The 19198-nt window shown below is 33.6% G+C and overlaps 5 protein-coding genes and 1 long non-coding RNA gene across 15 annotated transcripts in view; 2 read left to right on the top strand and 4 right to left on the bottom strand.

The window, feature by feature from the left end:
• The first annotated feature begins 101 nt into the window (after positions 1–101).
• On the top strand, positions 102–12047 carry LOC129570111 (semaphorin-5A). 5 transcript variants are annotated; one of them, XM_055449539.1, is made up of 12 exons: positions 102–989; positions 3418–3532; positions 5056–5155; positions 6828–7032; positions 7100–7267; positions 7430–7576; positions 7651–7850; positions 7918–8732; positions 9383–9538; positions 9696–10304; positions 10407–10550; positions 10620–12047. In XM_055449539.1, exons 2-12 carry the CDS (start codon positions 3424–3426, stop codon positions 11039–11041), a joined length of 3075 nt encoding a protein of 1024 aa, XP_055305514.1. In that variant the 5' UTR covers positions 102–989; positions 3418–3423; the 3' UTR covers positions 11042–12047. The 5 variants fall into 5 exon arrangements, with proteins under 5 accessions (XP_055305514.1, XP_055305516.1, XP_055305518.1 ...); XM_055449541.1 differs by having other exon boundaries at positions 478–884; XM_055449543.1 differs by having other exon boundaries at positions 539–558.
• On the bottom strand, positions 2028–2974 carry LOC129570118 (protein nanos-like). Its single transcript, XM_055449561.1, has 3 exons — positions 2607–2974; positions 2416–2549; positions 2028–2341 (listed from the first exon to the last, which is right to left on the bottom strand). Exons 1-3 carry the CDS (start codon positions 2752–2754, stop codon positions 2159–2161), a joined length of 465 nt encoding a protein of 154 aa, XP_055305536.1. The 5' UTR covers positions 2755–2974; the 3' UTR covers positions 2028–2158.
• LOC129570120 (uncharacterized) lies at positions 5230–5551 on the bottom strand. Its single transcript, XR_008688100.1, has 3 exons — positions 5472–5551; positions 5384–5403; positions 5230–5306 (listed from the first exon to the last, which is right to left on the bottom strand). It is a non-coding gene; the product is annotated as an uncharacterized LOC129570120 (long non-coding RNA).
• On the bottom strand, positions 11673–14793 carry LOC129570114 (cysteine sulfinic acid decarboxylase). 4 transcript variants are annotated; one of them, XM_055449554.1, is made up of 10 exons: positions 14352–14483; positions 14114–14220; positions 13811–14000; positions 13557–13741; positions 13360–13485; positions 13027–13301; positions 12617–12933; positions 12264–12557; positions 12060–12196; positions 11673–11987 (listed from the first exon to the last, which is right to left on the bottom strand). In XM_055449554.1, the coding sequence occupies exons 3-10, from the start codon at positions 13961–13963 to the stop codon at positions 11909–11911; spliced, it is 1566 nt and encodes a 521-aa protein (XP_055305529.1). In that variant the 5' UTR covers positions 13964–14000; positions 14114–14220; positions 14352–14483; the 3' UTR covers positions 11673–11908. The 4 variants fall into 4 exon arrangements, with proteins under 4 accessions (XP_055305529.1, XP_055305528.1, XP_055305530.1 ...); XM_055449553.1 differs by lacking the exons at positions 14114–14220; positions 14352–14483 and adding an exon at positions 14680–14793; XM_055449555.1 differs by lacking the exon at positions 14114–14220 and having other exon boundaries at positions 14393–14499.
• The window catches only part of LOC129570112 (kinesin-like protein KIF3A), a 13049-nt gene continuing 8289 nt past the window's right edge, over positions 14439–19198 (top strand). The window contains exons 1-2 of the mRNA XM_055449545.1: positions 14439–14606; positions 14687–14920. Coding sequence (XP_055305520.1) covers positions 14601–14606; positions 14687–14920 — 240 coding nt within the window. The 5' untranslated portion in view covers positions 14439–14600. The remainder of the gene's footprint in view (positions 14607–14686; positions 14921–19198) is intronic.
• The window catches only part of LOC129570116 (uncharacterized), a 6124-nt gene continuing 3638 nt past the window's right edge, over positions 16713–19198 (bottom strand). For 2 of the 3 annotated variants that reach the window (XM_055449560.1, XM_055449558.1), the window contains exons 4-5: positions 19029–19157; positions 18691–18835 (exon numbers count right to left, since the gene is read on the bottom strand). In XM_055449560.1, coding sequence (XP_055305535.1) covers positions 18706–18835; positions 19029–19157 — 259 coding nt within the window. In that variant the 3' untranslated portion in view covers positions 18691–18705. Of the gene's footprint in view, positions 17654–18690; positions 18836–19028; positions 19158–19198 lie in introns of those variants that run through there. The other variant, XM_055449559.1, reaches the window with a different exon arrangement.

The raw sequence follows: 19198 nt of genomic DNA, 5'->3' as shown, positions 1-19198 counted from the left end.
TAGAAATAGAACAAATTCATTCAATGCAGAAAAATTGATTCTGTATCAAAATATAAATCTTATAAGACTTTTTGTTTTGTTTTTACTATTAAGAATCTTCGTATGCACAACACATACATGTGTATATGCATTACGTACAATACAAGAATGTTGAAAGTCTATATGCAATTCTATATCAATGTATTGGTGCTAAAGAAGAAATTCAGCATATTCATGAAGAGGAAAAATTCCCGTCTTATATTATGTATCGTATTAGCCGGCGACTGTTCACATACACACATATCGTATGTGTACCTGTACATATATGCTTGTTATGTGTTCGCTCGATCTTCGTCAATCTTCGTTTCAATGACATACTTGCTTACTTTCTGCACACACAACACACGGTTGTATAGTCTGCGCTTCGATTTCAATTTAATTCAAGAGCTTGAATGCTGGAAAAACATTATGTGTGGTTGAAGTTTTAGTAGCTCACTGCTTGCGCAGCATTTATCTGCAGACTTTGATATTGAGCGGACACAGCTCCGTGGTATTCTGACTATAATGGTTTAACATAAAGTTAGTGAACCTAGTTACATGTTTGAGACGGTAGGCTCCGTGAATATTTACTGAAAATATTGAATCAACAAAAAACTATTGATTAAAATAAAAACTCAAATCACAACTATACATCCGATGTGATAAGCAAAAAATAAAGTTTTGAAACTATCTAATGGATAATAGCTCGTTGACATTGTTTACGACATTCAGATTGAAATCTTTTAGAAAATATTGAATAACATGAATTGTGTGGGTTATAGTGCATACCTTAACCAAGTATAAAATGATAGAAGAGTGCTATACCTTGATCATGTTCAAATTTATGTACCTATAATCTATCATTGGTAAATAATGATACCAATATTTATTTGATTTTGGTGCTGTGAAATTTTGCGAATTGAATATTTATTTGAATTTTTTGGAAACTGTTGTTGATATTTTCTTGTTCGGTGAGTAAAATGTTTGCACATTATAATGTGATATATCACTAGAAATCTTTGCCCTGTTTGGCTTCAGTTTAAGTTGAAAATGGCCAAACGGACCACTCTGCTGCTGCCTATACAGTACCACCACCACTTCGATAATAATGCAGATCATCACAACCTGTCTATATTTTGAAAAATTGCCAAATGAAAACGAAACTTATTTATAATGAAATTTCGTTTTTCTGGTTGAGAGAGAAAGAGTTTATTTTTTTATTTTAAATTTGAGAGCTGTGAGAATGAAAATGGCAATACAGGAATAAACATTCTGAAGCGCATCAAGAAAAAAAAATTCGCAAAAGTGAATCATGAGTTCTGAATACGCAAAAGTGAACTATGAACCTCCTATGCGGCCCATGTAAATTCATGTTTCACTTTTCCATATTCAGAACTCATGATTCATTTTTGCGAAATTTTTTTCTTGATGCGCTTCAGAATGTTTATTCCTGTATTGCCATTTTCATTCTCACAGCCACATTTCTTCTTACAGAAACATTAACATAAAAAAATTGAGCAACCAAATGCCCGCCAATTTCATACTGTCGGGCAAATTGTGTTATGATAATATTTGAAAAATCAGTACTTTACAAACGTTCATCTGCCTTATTTTCATTAGTTGAAAGAACTTATAAGTCTACAAAACTTATAATATTTGTTTTCTTCTGATGTCATAGAAATTGAAATTATTATTATCAGAGATAACACTATCAAATGTCAATTTGATCAAATAAGTTAATCAATATCAGCGAGTATTTTATGACTTACAATTTACTCAAATGTTACAACTTAGTTTGTTTGTGCGAAAACATGATTCGTTTTTTTTACTTCGAAAGCCATTCCTTAGATCTATATTCTCAATACCATAAAGACTTTAAATATAGACTGTATCGACTGCATTATAAAGTACCTGTTGTGGGTACAATCTAATGCAGTTTTCATATGGGTTTCCATGGAATTCGTTAGAAAAACTTATTTATTTATCATAAACTATTAAAAAACGCATCCAATATGAAAAGTCCAATATATTTTTTATCAATTTTCGAAAACGATGACAATAGGACATATGTATATGTAAATGCATATTTCGTGAAATATATTTTTATGCTTTGTTGGTTGCATCAATGTAAAAGGTCCCATTAAGATTTTAATGGCTTGTGTGAGCAATATTTTTTGGTGTGAGCGTCGTCACCAGTTGCACCGCAAATTGGACACTTGAAGCTTCTTAGTCTCAAGCATACAACCCGACCAAGTTTGTCTTTCATGGGATGCGACGCGTATACATGATGTGGCTCGCCATTGTTTTTGCAGAATTGACAAATCTAATTGTAAACGAAACGAACATAATTGATACGTTGATATGTGATGGATTTTGAATTAGTGAAAATGATATTACCTTGTCCTTTGCAATTGGACGAATGAAAACGTTTGCTCGTTTATCCAAATAATCTCGATTATGATCAATATTGTGATGTGCCTTAAACGTTGCCACATTCATGAAATGTGGATACAGATGTCCGCCTGTGGATCCTGAAAAAAAGTCTAAAATAATGTTCTGTTGTCTTGAAAAAACTATTAACTACTTACTATTGAAAGCTGATTTACTTTCATCGTTTTCTGTTTGATTGGGCATCAGATCTGGGCCATTTGCATCCGTAACAGGGGATGTATCTTCAACGAGTGCATTGACAGATCGAACAATATCTTCGTCAAAATCCCAAGAATTGAAATTCATATTTCACAATATTTTTATATTCAATATTTCGTTGAATCACAACAAAGTCGTACGAATTCAATGAGAATTAGAAACGGTGACAAAAAAGACAAATACGTTGAAATTAAATGGCGTTGCAGGATTGGAAAACTAACTAATTGTGCGAACAATCCAGTTCAGATATATTGAAACAAGTAAATCGAAGCTATTTATGCTGTTGGCAGCGCGAAAACACAGTGTAGCACTATATTTTTTTTAACCATAGAGTTGAAAAATGTGACAGCATGACAACAAACATCCGTGTCAAATTGACGTTTACCTTTGCCGAGCTTGATCAATATTTACACAACGCACATATTTAACGTTTAAAAAATGTTACGGATATGTTGCCGATTTTATAAGGCAAAATTTCGCTTCTACGGTTCGATTAGAATCTGAGATCTGAGTATTGGAATGTATATTCTTTATCATCTTCCGTTCCGAAATATGGATCAGATTTATATGTTTCGAATCGGTAGTTTAGTCACAAATTATGAAAATTCAAAATTGGTCATACAAAATGTTTTGTTTTTCTTCTTTTTTCGATGATCGTTTTTTACAAAATTTTACTTATTGAATACATTAGTTATTCATGTATAAAATTTAAAATTTCTGATAGACTTTAGTATTTGACTTTGTTTTCAGATCATCATGGATCGATCAAAACAGTGGATAATATACGTATTTCTATTTTCATCATTGCAACCAATTATTGCCAACACTGGAGACAACACTTTCCGTGGATTTATTTCATACCAAGGTAATAAAAATACATTAAGTGCATTATTCTGCAATATAAATTCGAATTACAAAAAAAATGAAGTTAAAATAATTTGATATACATCGATATATCGTTGTCATCTTCTGTACATTGATGCACATTTTACATTTTACACGACGAGCAGCCGTCCATATTCATTCCTGTGCACAAGCAAGTACAGTTTAAATATGGAATGAATGCGTGTGTTGTTTTCTTTATAATGGAAGAAAAGAGTATGAAGGCGAAAAGAGAGTTAAAGAAAACCAGATCCAAGAAACGTTATATCGTGCAAAACTGTCGAAGCGACACAAGCAAAAACTGAAAAAAGTGTCTTGCTACATCCTTTATATACATACATACATACATACATATATATGCTATGCGATCATCATGAAACAATATATAAAGGCAGAGTTTCATCTACGTGTGTGCTTGAAATTGTTGAAAAACCATGCTTTTGCTTTTATCCGGGTCTGATAGAAATTGAAAGAGCAATTGCAGAATTTCACTATAGACATTCTAACACTTTACTGTTAATGCACCGATTCCCATGCCTATAGATGATCTACAATAGATCTTTATTCCATCTTGAGGAGAGTATTGATTCACCTATCGGAGATAGCATATTCTGGGTGTTCAATTTCCTTCTGAGGAGCGGGTCTACGTCCACTTAAATACGATCCATTCTGTCCACTTCAACAGCTGGTCGTTCATTCTCTTTGAATACAATTTGTATAGTGTTCGCCTAATATCGACCATACATACATATCCAGCCATTAAGTTCTTGATTATACTTTTTCTTACCTATTGTCGTGTATTCAGCGATTTTTCATGAAGCAAAATGAATGCCTGCAAATTTTATTCAGTCAGTGCCATCAAATAAATGAATATTGATAGTTGTTTTTTTCCACCTGCACAATGCTCGTATTCAGTGATTATCTCAAAATGGTCAATTATGTTTTTCAGCAATATTATATGTTACAGATTTAGATATTTGGTATATTATAGAGTATCTCTTATTTTGACAAATTGTCATCACAATGCAGTAATAGTTAATGAATTTCATTTTGCTTCATGTTTCATAAGAGAGTTCATAGTTTGCTTGAATCAAGCAAATTTTGAAAAGTGCAAATATAATTCTGAAATATTAAGTGGCGGCTATATTTCAATTAATTTTCATTCGTCGTTCAAAAAACGTGAATTGAAATATAGTATATCGATCTATTTAGTGCTATAACAGGCTCTTAAACAGCAATTTGCAATACTCACTAGCATGTCACCGGTTTTTTTAATAACTCGGTTAGATATTATTTAAATCTCAGTTCACTTGGCTATTTTGTGTTAAGCAGACATAAGTTGAATTTAATTGCGGAGGTTGTTCTGGTTTAGACCAAGTTTTATTTTGCAGGTGTTAATTTTTTTCTCAAGTTTTTCATTATAATTGGATTTAGGTGTATGGCGCCATTGATAACATCGTGATTTCAGTCCTGCTTGCATAAATATTATTTTTTCTTTCTTTTTAGACTTGCATCAAACGTCTGACCGTTTCACAGACAAAGATGTAACATCCTTTTCACGATTTTTATTTGATGTTTCGCGTAATCAAATAATTGTTGGTGCCCGGTATGTATATTTCAGAAAGTTGCTAGAACCAGTTAAATGAGTAGAAAATTCTGTAACAATTCATTTATTTAAATCACCGTACATAATGGATGTTCATTTGAAATAAATGTCAGACACATTATGTTTCTTCTGTAGTGGAAGTAGCCATCTACTATAATAGAAGAACAAGAATATTTTTTTCAGTGGGAAAAAGTTTTTCTTCAAAATCGATCAATACACATAACTTACTATTTATGGTAATACAGCATCTGTAAATGATTGTTTTTTTATAGAAAACTTCTCTCTTCCTGTTTTTAGTTAAAGTTTTAATACTTACTATCTTATGATGGTGTGCGAGTGTCGTGAACACTACACAAAGTGCAAACTGTTGACACTTGTATGTCTGAACTATGTTCATTTAGGAGTCAAGTTAGATTAATAATTTTCCGGAATGCATCCATTGAATTAAATGAATTTTAATGAGTTCTCGTGTTGTTGAGATGAATTGGAAAAGCGGCGAAACTTCTTTTACGATCCGCCCGAAAACAATTCATGAAATATAGATAGATAAAGGGATAAAAATATCTTTATCGCGTACAAATTTGTATGTAAATTTTTTTTTTTTTAAGTTGATGTACTTCTGCATTCAGTTCAAAATGCATTCAGTACCAGACGTGGGCACTGGGGGGGATTTCTGGATTTACCCCCCACCTGGTGATGGTAACGTCCGGATTTCCCCCTCTAATTTGGCTGGTCGTAACCCCCCTCTAAATTTTTTGTAATGGTCAAAATCCCTCCCCCAAAAATTTTAAATTATTATAATAACGGTTCTCTATGTCTCTCTCTCTCATTGCATTAAGTAAACAAACCCAATGATAACGTTAACCTTTGGCCGAAGTCGAACAAGCAGGAAAAAACGCAGTCATATTATGTTTATTACGAAATTTCTCAAAAATATTCTAAGAATAACCCCCCAAACCCGTCCCCCCCTTGTATTTTCCATAAATCTGGTTTGACCCCCACCTATGAAACATTTTCCTTACACCCCCTCCCCCCAAAAAATTTCCATTTTGAACGTCTGACCCCCACCTAGAATTTCGAACCGTGCCCACGTCTGATTCAGTACTTATAACGTATAAATTTATAGTGATAAACTGTCATTCATTTCCAAAAGCTGAACAAAAGATGGATGATGAGTGTAAAAAAGACAGAATAGACAAGCGATATACAATTTTAGCGAAAAAAATGTATAGAGTACTGATAGAAATATTATATGCAATCCGTTTTGATGAAATATAAAATAACGATACGTGCAATAACATAAGAAAATGAGTAGAATGAGGAACAGTTTGGAAACCGGTTATACGCAAGCCTACATATAAGTAGCCCAAACAACTTTGTTTGTGACGTGGGCGTAGGTGACGCGGATGATATGGTAGGCGCCTTGCAATATTTATATTAAAGAAAATCCGTTTTTATCAAAATTAAAATTAAATCATTATTTTTCGCGGTTTCATATTCGCATGTATAAGTTCTTCTGTTCTATATACTAGTATATCATGTTTTTATATTATTTAAGCACGAACATTATCTTTCAGTTGAACGAATACTTCTCTATCTCAGGACACTGAGTATAAATGAAAATTGCAGTTTATAAAGCTATAGCTAAGAGATATGTTTTCTTTTCTTGAAGGGACGCATTGTATCGTCTATCATTTTCGTTGAACTTGTATGAAAAACGTCTATGGGAAGCTACTGATGCAATTGTTGAAATGTGCAAAACGAAAGGTGCTAGTGATTCAGATTGTCATAATTATGTAATGGTATTGCAAAGCTTCGGAAATCAATTATATGCGTGTGGAACATATGCATTTAGTCCACAGTGTTCGTGGCGTCAAGTACGTATGAATTATTATTAAATGTTGATAGGAAATCAATTTTATTACCAGTAACTTGTAATTATAGATGGATAATTTGAATATCACAAAATTGGATAAAGGCGTAGCAAAATGTCCATTCAATCCACATGCAAATATCACAACATTGATGACGGATAACGGTAAATTATTTATTGGCTCAACAACGGATTTCCAACAAACGGATCCAGCCATTTTGCGGGCAGATATTTCCAAAGTGCGTAGAATTTTTTGGTATTTTATTTGAAAAAATATGCCAATTCATTTTTTATTCAATAGAAGACGATTTACAATGCAGACGTTTAAATTACACAACGTGTTTTAAGATGAAATTTTATATTTCTTTTGTCCATACCAATAAAATCATGTGTTTTCATAGGATAAAGAAGACAACAGAATATTACGAACAGACCAATACAATTCAAAATGGTTGAACTCACCACAATTCGTTGGAAGCTTCGAAGCAGGTGATTTCGTATACTTCGTATTCCGTGAGGCAGCCGTTGAGTATATCAATTGTGGAAAAGTGTGTATCGTTGAATTATGTATTTTGTTCTCCAATTTGTTATGTATATAGTAATTGGATTGTTTTTTTCGCAGATTATTTATTCGCGCATCGCACGTGTTTGCAAATCAGATCCAGGTGGACAGAGAGGTAGCAGAGATAATTGGACGTCATTTGCAAAGGCACGTTTGAACTGTTCGCTACCGGGTGAATATCCGTTTTACTTTAATGAAGTCCAAGGCATTCAATACTCAATGGAAGAAAGCACTTTGTTTGCAACATTTACAACACCAGTGTAAGAATATGAAGCACGAAAAAAAATGCTTACATTATACAGCTATGATATATTTTCACCGACACAGGAACAGCATTCACGGTTCAGCTATTTGCGCCTTCAATTTATCTTCGATAAATTCAGCATTCAACGGTGCATTTAAACACCAAGAAACCGCGTCTTCAACATGGGAACGTAAAGAATTGGAGCATCGTAATCAATTTGAATGTAAATTTAGTCCGATTTCATCAATGCGTCATGATTTACTAATGGGCTCACATCGATTTCAATTGATGGATGAGTCAGTGCAGCCCATCACAATGGAACCACTGTTTATGTCTGCATTGGAGAGATTCAATCATATCGCTCTCGATACAGTAGCAACTAAGATGCACAACAAATTGCAAGTTTTATATATATCGACACAAGACAATTTAATTAAAAAATTGTCGATATTGCCACGGAAGAGGGAAACGTGCGTTATTGAAATTTGGCAGCCAGAGGTTGAGAAGAACTCAAAAATTTTGACTTTGCAATATTTGAAGCAAACAGAATCGTTGTATATCGGAACCGAACATTCTGTACTTCGAATTCCATCAAACCATTGCAGTCGCCACTTATCACGATTAAATTGCTTAAACGCCATGGATCCATACTGTGGCTGGAATGACTTACAACAAGAGTGTACACCTCCTCCTGATGGCGAACCATTAAAACGGTTTTGGTTCCAACAAGCCAACGAGTGCCCACTTGTAACTGCTCCGATTGACGGTGGTTTTTCGGCTTGGAGTGAATGGTTTAAATGCAATCAACATACGGACGATCATCGTCATGAATCGAGTAATCTTGATTCATGCCTATGTCGAACAAGAGTTTGCAATAACCCTTCACCAGGTCAAGGGGGTAAGTATAAAATACAAATAATACAAGTAATAAAAAAAAATCTACTTTTTCAAAAATGTTGACGTTTTGGCAAGGTTGAAATTTTAAATTTTGAATTTAATTTAATGCAGACCACTTGGAACGGGCATTATTTAGTAGATTAATAGATGTTATATTCGTGCAGTAAATATGAGCAAATTTTTCAACCATCCGTATGCGATTGCTTGAACGAGACTGCTTCTTCTTTTTCATGCTACGGACGCCACCATTGTTGTAAAAATGTTGAAAAATGAGTGCGTTTAATAAAACGCCATTTTCCGCGTAAGGCTATACTAAATAAATATGTTTTTGGAATTCGTATCAATTGGTATAAATAAATATATTTTTAATGTATAATTTGGTGCATATTTGGTTAGAAAAAATGTTAATTCATTATATAGAACGAAGAATAGTATAGCCTTATAGCGGATATTGGCATTTCATTAAATGCTCTAATTTCTCAACATTTTCATAACAATGGCGGCGTCCATAGAGGGGAAAAAGAAGAAGCAGTGTAATCAACAAAAATTGTCGCTACACATAACTAACGAACACAATGAAGTTAGGGACTTTTGTAATATATTGTTTTCGATTGATTCGAATAAATGCATTTTTCCTGGTTGTATCGACAGGTTTGCCATGCACCGGCACAACTATTAGTGTTACCAATTGTACCGTACATGGTAAATGGAGTGAATGGAGTGCTTGGAGTGCATGTTCTCAAACATGCGGTATCGCTGTAAAAAGCCGTCGAAGATACTGTGGAAGTCCTGAACCCAGTTTTGGCGGTGGGTGTTTTTTTGATTAACATATTACAGAACATTGGTGATTTATTTATATACAATCTGTAATCAAATCACTCCTAAGTTCATTCCACTATATAGCATGTGTAGCTAATATACACTTCGCAATTCATCTCATTCATCTAAAAAAAAATTTCAACAGGTAGGACCTGTGTCGGTCCAGATCGTCTGGAAATGTATTGTACAAATCTGCCACCATGTCCAGAACCTAGAAAGTCGATAGATGGAGGATGGGGACCTTTTGGTGCTTGGTCTGAATGTTCTCAACCATGTGGGGCTGGTTTTCGTTTTCGACGCAGAATATGCAATGATCCGATTCCAGACGGTGGACTTGATTGTCCCGGATGTGCCATTGATTATGAATTATGCAATACACAACCTTGCCCTGAACTGCAACGCCTTGGACCATGGACACCTTGGCTACAGCGAATCAGTAGCAATGTTAGCATTGGAGAACATTTAGAGAAACGTTTTCGATATATGTGCAAGCTTAATGGAACAGACGCAAACAGCATAAAAGTGTTTAAAGCTAAAGAGGAAAGTCGGATTTGCGTTTCAGACGGATCGTGTCATCGTATTAGCGATGAAAACAATGATTTAGGTTTCAGTGAATGGTCTTCATGGAGCACTTGTACAAAATTGTGTGGAGGGGGCCAACAATTCCGCACCAGAATATGTTCTCGAACGGAACGGAATAGCTGTGAAGGATCGACGAAAATGACCAGAGTTTGTAATACTCGGCCATGCGAAGGTATCAATCATAATAATGAATATTTTATGTAAAGAGTTTTTTTCCCTCTAACGTAAGTAAATAAAAAATTACATCCAAATCAAATCAATTTTTCGCAAATAGACAGTGGATCTTGGAGTGATTGGTCGCCGTGCAATGTTGATGGAGAGCGATCTAGGACACGGAGGGTCTTATCTTTGGATGCCGATTCAAATAAGTGTGAAGAAAAAGAAATTGAAATACGATCTTGCACTTCCTACCTAAACGGTAATGATTATGTATCCCTCGCCTACATACTGATCTTCTAAACGTTCAATTCTTGTGTTCGATTTTCAGATCTATCAACCGCTGGAAATGCATCAACATACTTTTTGTTTTTATTTATAGTTTTATTATGTGGTTCAAATAGTTTTATTTACGTTTATATGAAAAAACGATATGGTCATCAAAGAGAAATCAAAAACATTGGTTCGCCGTGTTTTGACTCTTTTCCAAATCAATATTCTAGCTTGCCAACAAAAGAAGATCGCCCAAGAATGAAGCAACAGTCGTCGTTCATCGGTTCAGGCGGATCAAGCGTAAGGCTGTTGTCAAATGGTCATGGAACGCTAACTAAATCAAATAACGTCAACGGTCATCAAACGCCAAAAGTATTGTCAAAATGTTTTGCTGAAATTGACACAGCGACAATTAAGCGAAATTCCCACGGGCTTAATAACATTCGTCCGCTCCGCACTGTAGATGACGATAAGTTTTAGTTTTAATTGCTAACAGAAAGTCTGATATCTTAGAAACTTGGGGGTAAAATCATTTTTTTCATCTTTTATATCCGCACGCATCAAGTAATAACTTAGAAATTCAATGGTATGCATGTAAATCCGAAATATCCATGTATATTCAACAATATTCATCGTGAACGACAAATGAATATTACTGAATATACATAGATATTTCAAATTTACGTGTATACGTATGAAAAATAAAAATAGTGGCAAATAATAGTGAATCAAACCTTCAACCATAAATTTGAACGATTTTGGTAGATAACGGTGAATATTGGAACATTTTTCGACATTACGTCTAATGAATATTATTAAATATACATAGATATTTGAGATTGACGTGCATACCAGTAAATTAGTGCAGATTATATAGTCGAAAAATGTTCCAATATTCACCGTAATCCACCAAAATCCTTCGAAAGTGGTTCAAATTTTCGGTTGAAGGTTTGATTCACTATTATTTTTATTTTTTCAGAGTTATTTGCGTTCTGCAAAATCACGTGAAGCCTCTAGCTTAGAAAGATAGAAAACTAAATGCGAACAATTTATATATCTAACAATAGTTTCTTTAGGACTAACGAGCCTGTGATTCATTCGAGAGCAAAACTTTTACATCATTTAACTGCCAGTTTAATGAATATTTACAGAATAGAAAATAAACAAAAAAGTAAAAGGATTTAAAAAAAATATAATTAAACAAAACATGAACATGATAAAAACTGCTAATTGATCCCTTGTTTTGCCTTTCAAAGCAATCAAAATTAATCAACAATTTGTGCCATCCAAAATTTTCCATAAGTTCTGAATATTACTTACTCAGAAGATATTGAATGCATGTCATCATCATGCGCCATGCATTGTGTCATGTATTTTATCAGTATTATTGTAGCTCATATTGAGCATGCCCGTCCCATAATATAAACTAAAAAAACATACTCTCATATCAGCCAGAATAAAGTTGAAAACTAATTTTGGATAGATACAGTGCGTTTACTTTTCAGATAATTTTGCAATTCTTTCGATCTCATCAAGCAGGTAGTCGATTGAAGTTTCAGTCGGGGGAGGGAAACAGGTTAAAGTCATTCGAAAAAAGTTTCCAATATTTTTCGACGGCAGAGGAGCGTAATTAACCTAAAAATTTAATTAAAAATAATTGATGTTTTCAATATGTAACAATTGAAATTGATGTATTATTCACCATAATCGATCCTCCTCTGACCATGTTCTGTTTTATTATTGGAACAGTTCTATAGAGTTCATTCCACCAGCTTTCATTTTCACTTTTCGATCGCAAGTGCGATGGAATGTACCAGAAGGAAACATTTGTATATTGAAAGCTGCGTAATACCAAACGGAATGCAGCTCGCTCTGAAATTTGTTGTGTTAAATATTGTGCCTTTTCCATCGAATTGTCGATTAAACGCTCAAAACCTGTTGTTCCACGAGCTTTCAGCATCAGCCAGAATTTGAATACGTCCACTTTTCGACCGCACTGCAAGGAAAAGCAACTTTTTTCACAATAAAAAAAACGAAGTATAATAATTCACGGACCTGTATGCTTTTGTCTCCTGTATCATAAGAAACATCATAAAACTTGTCTTGTTGGAACAGATAAGTTGCCGCTGCTGAATTACATTCAGTTAATAATCCATGTTCTTTCACGAGAAACATTGAACACTGCAATGGTACGCCAAGTGATTTATGGGGATTCCATGACAGCGAGTTAGATCGATTTATTCCCTTCAAGAGATATTTGTGTTTATGTGAAAAAATAATGCTTCCACCCAGGCAGCAATCAACGTGCAGCCACAAATTATATTTTTCGCATACGATAGCAATTTGTTCCAGGTCATCAAAGGCGCCTAATACTGAAAGAGAAAGGTTATAAAAATAATTATTTTTATTATTTATGTTCAGTAATTGGGTATGAAAATAAATTTTTAATCAAATTGAAAAAAAACCTGTGGTGCCTGCTGTAGCGTTGACAAAAAATGGCAGACGATTACTTCTAATTACACGTTCAATGTTTTCTTCTAAGTCTTTGACCAACATACAACCGATCTCATTGGACTTTACTCTTATCAAATTATCCGTTCCAATTCCGAGCCAATGAACTGCCTTTTGAATGCTGTAATGTGACTGGTCAGAAGTGAATGCTACCAATGGCTTTAAACCGAAACATCCTGCAGTTTTGACATTTGGCACTGATTTATATCGTGCCAAAACCATCCCATACCTTGGAACGATAATTTAAATTATAAAGCGTATATTATTTTATCATCTTATCAACTTACATGTTCGATATTGAACCCCCAGGTGTAAAAATTCCATCACCACGTTCATAACCAAAATATTTGCAACAGCTTTGAATCACCTCATTTTCCATGATAGTGAAAACGGGTGCAACTTCGAACGTGTACCTATCAGTCAGAAAAAAGATAGACTATAGACGTCCAAAATATAAGCATAAATAATAAACATTTGATCTTACTGGCTGGTGTTGAGAGCATCAGTTATCCAAGCGGCAGAGAGGCCGTACGGATCGACTGCACCAAACAGTTGGTTATGAAAATGGGGATGAGATGTTTTCAACGAATATTTTATCACTGTTTCACATATCTTCCGAATATTTTCTGGTGTAGTGCCTTCTTTAGGCACGCTTAGATCAATTAGATTCTATATCAAATAAAACGTAAGTGAAATACAGTAAACTGCTATTTAGAATAAAAAATAAAAATAGGTTACCATTATTTCATCGGGAAATTTGAAATTTACTAATGTTGCTGTAGGCTTGGGATTTAACACGTTTGCGTCAACCAATATTTGATATATATCGCTTAGAATGGTCCACTCATTCAAATCACAGTTTCCATCATTATTTTTTTCTTGAACGCTCATCCTTAGAATAAGTTTCAATTTTTACAGGTGTTGACAACTGGAATGTTGAATGACTATGAGATATAGATTCGTAATTAAGAGTACTGTTCAAAAACAAAAGTGACAATAGGCACATTTCGGAAATAATAACAATCTACACGTTTTGCATACTAATTGTGTTTTTTTCTGTGTAACATTTGCAACCGTTCAACCGTCTCCATTCATTTAAATATTAGCGTTGGTATAGGTGAATCATGAATGAAAACCATATCCAAATACTATAAAGCAATAGTAAAAAAAGCACACAGGGAAATGACAATGAGAACGATTTCATTAATAATATTATTTAATGATTGCATGATAAACATGCAAATTAAATGATTGTTTTGAGTTGACAGAATATAAAAACCTTCAATGCAAGAAGAAACTGTAAAAAACCTTTCAACGTACGCATTGTATTAAATGAATACTTAGTTCTCTTTAACAACACCAGCGTTCAGACGAACTGCGTAACAAATGTCAATGAAATGTCAATATAGAATTGTGTCCCCACCAATTTTTTTTACTTTACAAAAGTAAATTTTAACTTGTGCAATTTTACACAATTTTTCAACAAAGAAATCATTCATATAAATCAGTGAACTGTATTGTGATAACCATGCCTGTAAGTATAGCATAATTAGCATAAGCATAATGGAAATTTCGAATACATTTTTGTAACAATAATCCTGGTTTACCTTGAAGGAGGAAGACGAAAACAATACTCATCCAAGTGAAAATGATGATGAAATCGAAAATGTTCGAGTTGTGGTACGCGTTCGTCCAATGGATAAAAGTGAACTCGATTTGGGCTGTGAAAATGTTGTGAAAATAGATAAGCTCAATCGATGTGTCACTGTAACAAAACCAAACACTGCAGCTACTGAACCACCCAAAATATATTACTTTGACAACGTTTTTGCAGAGGATTCGACACAGGTGTGTATTCAATGACAGTATAATATGCACACAAACACAAATACCTTATACTGATACAGCAATGCTCTTCTATACGATATTCACCGGAATGGGTAGCTATTGATTTTTCTTCGAAAATCTTTGCACTTCATTCTAATTACTACAAAATATTGCGTCAAGTTGTTTGCAATATGCGCTCATATGGCCATATAGGGCCCGAAAAGAAACAAGCTGCCAAATTTAGAAACATTCTGAGCGGTAGGGAGTGGACACGAGTTGGATAAAATATTTCACTTGAACTGGTGAAAGTCACTAGAAGAATGATTATACTGACTTGCCAATTTGGATTTGAATTTATTTCATACCAATGCATCTCAACTAAACAGTTAAGTAGTTTCTTGAATATGCGCCACTGCCGTATTAATATTACACGTAATTTTAAAAATTGAAATGACTTTCTGGCATTTTTTTAAATATTTCATGTTCTTCACATTGATATAAGCGAGTAAATACATCTCTTCTCCATCTCTGTATTTGGTTAGTATAAAAGCGATATGTACATGCATTAGTGCCACAAATTGTTTCAATATTTCGATCTTGGCATTGGCCGACCTTTGAAAATTAAAAAAATGGCCTTCCTTTCAATGGCTACTGTGCCCAGCCTAGTCAACCGATCTCAGACTTTTGGGTATCGTTGGAAAGTTCTCGAGGCCAGCTATCAAATGGCACCTATTTGAAGATGAAAAAATTGAGTTGGCATGAACCTATGGGCAGAAACCCAAAAAAATGATCACCTAGCCTTCTGGCAAAATTCGTTTTTTCGAGATATGACCCTTAAAAGTTGAAAAAAACATTGAAAATCGCAAAAAATTGAAAAAACGTCGTTTTCCTGGCGTAATTGCGAGCGCTACAGTAGTTAAAAATTGATGAAAATTAACTTACGTTGATATCATTGAAATTTCTCGAGATGCCAGCCCTTCACAAAGTCTTTTTATAATTTATATCATAATATCAAATTATGGAAAATAGAATTTTTTCTTGAGATTTTAAATTTATTACGTTCATAGTCAAATGTGTGAAAGAACATAGGCTGGCTGTTAATCTTATTGCAAAATTCTATCACAAAACAGCTGATATCAAATAAAAAACTTTCCTAAAGTCAATGCTCGTGCCGAAAGCGAACACAAAACGTGTGATATCAATTTTAAAAAAACATTTCGTAGAGATTTTAATTCGCCTATTTTGCATTCATCTAACTATCGCTAGGACCTAAATGGGTCCTTTTTGGAGATTCCAAGGATAGGGTACCTAATTGCTAATTTGTTATGTCACGGTTCCATATGTAAATGATGCTTAAAGTTTTTAAAGATTCGTGGATGAGCAATTCGTGATATTAGAGAACGTTGATACTTTAAAATTTGGCGGGATTCTATCATGTTCGTACTTACTTTTAAATTCGTGATGTGAATTCGTCTGACTGCTCCATGTCAAACGCAACAGATTTCTAACTAGACTTCCCATTTCCACTTTATAAGCAGAAATTTCCCGATTTTTATCATGATTTCCGGCATTCATATCTCGATTATTGATATCCAGTTTTGATCCAAATTTTGCCAATTTTCTCGATATTGTTAATTTTCCGATTTTCTTACCATTTGCCCGTTTTATTTTCGAAAAATTCTCTTCTTCAAACCAAAATGGAATATAAAGTTTATTTCTAACGAACCATATTATAAACAAGAGCAAATTTATGTTCACGTCGTACTAGTGGACTTTGCCCAAGTTTGTTTTGAAGAAATTGAAAATTTAAAAATTTAATTTGTACACGTCATTTATTCATAACATAATTACAACAATGAAGATTCGAGGAGAATAATGTAAGGTGTTTAAAATATTGTATTGCAGATTTATTTAAATAGAATGGCCACTGATAGTTGAAATATATATTTATTGCATTCTTGGTACATAGACCTTTGTTTAGAAGTACGTGTATTGTGATTGTTCTAAAATAAATGCATGATTTGAATTGTATTTTATGTGCATTGAAATTTATGTGATTGTTTAAAATGTCCCTTCTTTTGTTCTCCTTCTCACCATAAACATATACTATATAATGTTTGAAATGACTTCTCTTTTCAACAATAGTGCGCCTAAAATATAGTTTAATTGCTATTTGTTAAAATTTTTGGTAAACCATTGAACATTAATTATATATTTGCGTTATAAAGTATTTGACGTCCAGAATTTACTCTCAGATTTCTAAAAAATAATTTTTTTTCTTGGATTGATTTTTAGTCCGTAATAGAGAGTTTTCCCCAATTTTGAATTTCATTTGATTCCCTGCTGAATGTATGTCTATTCGAAAAAATTGCATCTAAATTTTACGTAACTTTCTGTTGTGTTCTGTATACGTGGAAATAACTGTGGTACAATATATATAACATGGTGAGAGTTGGGCTAAATTTTACATAATCATTATAAAATATTTTAGAAATATATTAAACTCTTTCCAAAACTATTTCTAAATTGACGACGTCAATTTCTGTTATCTAAAATTTGAACATTTTTTACTTCGTTGTCTTTTGATCAATTTGATCGCTGTTTTCCATCCCATTGTCGTGTTCCACCTCTCGCGATACGATTTAGTATTCGAATTCGCCTCGATTACCAGCGCGAATCATCAAAATAGCGTCGACCAAATAGGTGATGGCTGTGATGACTGACATGAATCCAGAGGCGCATAATAAATCCAATCTAGAAGAAATTGGACCATAAAATCTTCGATTAGAGAAATCAATACATCCTTTTTCATCTGAATATTTAGTAGGGTGAATGAAAGAGATAGGTTTGTGAGCATACAAACGGACGATATTTTCACCATCAATTTTCAATTTGAAATTGCGGGGAAAATTGGTGTTTCAACAGTGTGTGTTCGTGTAAACCGTAACATACATACGGGAAATAAAATCCATGCTCTACGCTTTCATAAAATAGTTAAAGTGTTTACAATTAAAATACAATCTCAATATCACAACAACCAAAGCCTCATATGTCTTCCATTTTATTGATTTGGCTTGGTTTGATTTGAAGAGTCAAATCGGGGCCGCACATACTCTAGTGGAATTTTTGAATAATTTAGTGAACATTTTCAGTGTTTTTCCAATACTTATTGCGTGCTTATTTTCCGTTTATAACTTCATATTGTGAAGACATACACGGTTCATATTGTGGACAAACAGATGACAGAAATCCCATCCATTTAGAACATAATAGTCCAATGGTTGTTTGGTTGGTTGGCTATTAATTATAAAGCCAATGGAACGGTAGTTATTTGAATATCGAGATTTGTCGAATTCTGTCGGAATCAATTATTAAAGCATATATAGTCTGAACATTCGAAAACTATGTAAAATTAGAAAAAGTTTCGGAGTGCGTGAACAGTTGGTAACGCACTGAAATTTACTGATTATTGATTTTATAGATAAATAACATTGGACCTGAATGTTGAATCCGAAACGTATGTCCATGAAAATGTATGTCAGGATAATTTAGGCTTTAAGCCCCGTCCTATATCCAAATATTGAGATTAAACCGATAATTTCATTTAGAGTGTGTGATTTAAACAATGAATGTGAATAAATAGTGTTGATATGGTGTTCTATACAACGATTCAAACTGACACACTATCAAAAAGACATATATACTTATTCAAATGCCTAACAAATTTAAAAAAAAAAGTCACAAACACAAAAATTGAATTCACAACGAACAAAATGGATTGACTGTTATATTCATGTGGTATGATATCAACATGAATATACATAGAAGACATACGCAAGAAATCTTTGCGAATTGATTAAATCGCACCCTTTGGTTGGTTCAAGAGGAATGCCATTCGGATTATTTGGGCTCATCGGTGCTTGCTCAACAGGGCTACTATAATTGTTTGCATTTTGTTTTGATTTTGGAATCATATGCATCGCATTCGTGTTTTCATATTTGCATGCATATAAACAAAAAACAAACGGTTAGAAATTAATTCGCCAAAGGTAAAATTGATTTGTTAATTGTTATCTAAATTATTTGAAAAGTCTGTATCCTAGTGCATAAAATGGTTTAGATTTAGAACCTTGTTGTATTCGGGGGCCAGAAGTTCCGTTCTTTTGTATCAGACCAGTCTTTCAGCAAAAATACTCCGCAAATGAAGAACAAGAATGTTGCAACACATGCCAAAATTGATGTGGTTTTCCATGGCCATCTGGTTTTAAAGGGGAAAAGTTCATATTAGTCATTCATAAT

Source organism: Sitodiplosis mosellana, unplaced genomic scaffold (genome assembly GCF_009176505.1).
Source record: "Sitodiplosis mosellana isolate CC-2019 unplaced genomic scaffold, AAFC_SMos_1.0 Smas_scaffold_47, whole genome shotgun sequence".
Taxonomy (NCBI): Eukaryota; Metazoa; Arthropoda; class Insecta; order Diptera; family Cecidomyiidae; genus Sitodiplosis; species Sitodiplosis mosellana.
The sequence above is the reverse complement of the archived record's forward strand: the minus strand, read 5'-3'. Positions and strand labels throughout refer to the sequence as shown.

What these genes read in the sequence shown, in the direction of transcription:
- LOC129570118 (XM_055449561.1), bottom strand. Translation starts at nt 2,754, where the DNA reads ATGAATTTCAATTCTTGGGATTTTGACGAAGATATTGTTCGATCTGTC. An exon ending in AAGTAAATCAGCTTTCAATA is followed by an intron (nt 2,550 to 2,606) that starts GTAAGTAGTTAA and finishes ACTTTTTTTCAG; the next exon opens with GATCCACAGGCGGACATCTG. An exon ending in GTCCAATTGCAAAGGACAAG is followed by an intron (nt 2,342 to 2,415) that starts GTAATATCATTT and finishes GTTTACAATTAG; the next exon opens with ATTTGTCAATTCTGCAAAAA.
- LOC129570111 (XM_055449539.1), top strand. Translation starts at nt 3,424, where the DNA reads ATGGATCGATCAAAACAGTGGATAATATACGTATTTCTATTTTCATCA. An exon ending in TCCTGAACCCAGTTTTGGCG is followed by an intron (nt 9,539 to 9,695) that starts GTGGGTGTTTTT and finishes AAATTTCAACAG; the next exon opens with GTAGGACCTGTGTCGGTCCA. An exon ending in TAATACTCGGCCATGCGAAG is followed by an intron (nt 10,305 to 10,406) that starts GTATCAATCATA and finishes TTTCGCAAATAG; the next exon opens with ACAGTGGATCTTGGAGTGAT.
- LOC129570114 (XM_055449553.1), bottom strand. Translation starts at nt 13,963, where the DNA reads ATGAGCGTTCAAGAAAAAAATAATGATGGAAACTGTGATTTGAATGAG. An exon ending in GGGGGTTCAATATCGAACAT is followed by an intron (nt 13,302 to 13,359) that starts GTAAGTTGATAA and finishes TATCGTTCCAAG; the next exon opens with GTATGGGATGGTTTTGGCAC. An exon ending in CGCTACAGCAGGCACCACAG is followed by an intron (nt 12,934 to 13,026) that starts GTTTTTTTTCAA and finishes TTTCTCTTTCAG; the next exon opens with TATTAGGCGCCTTTGATGAC.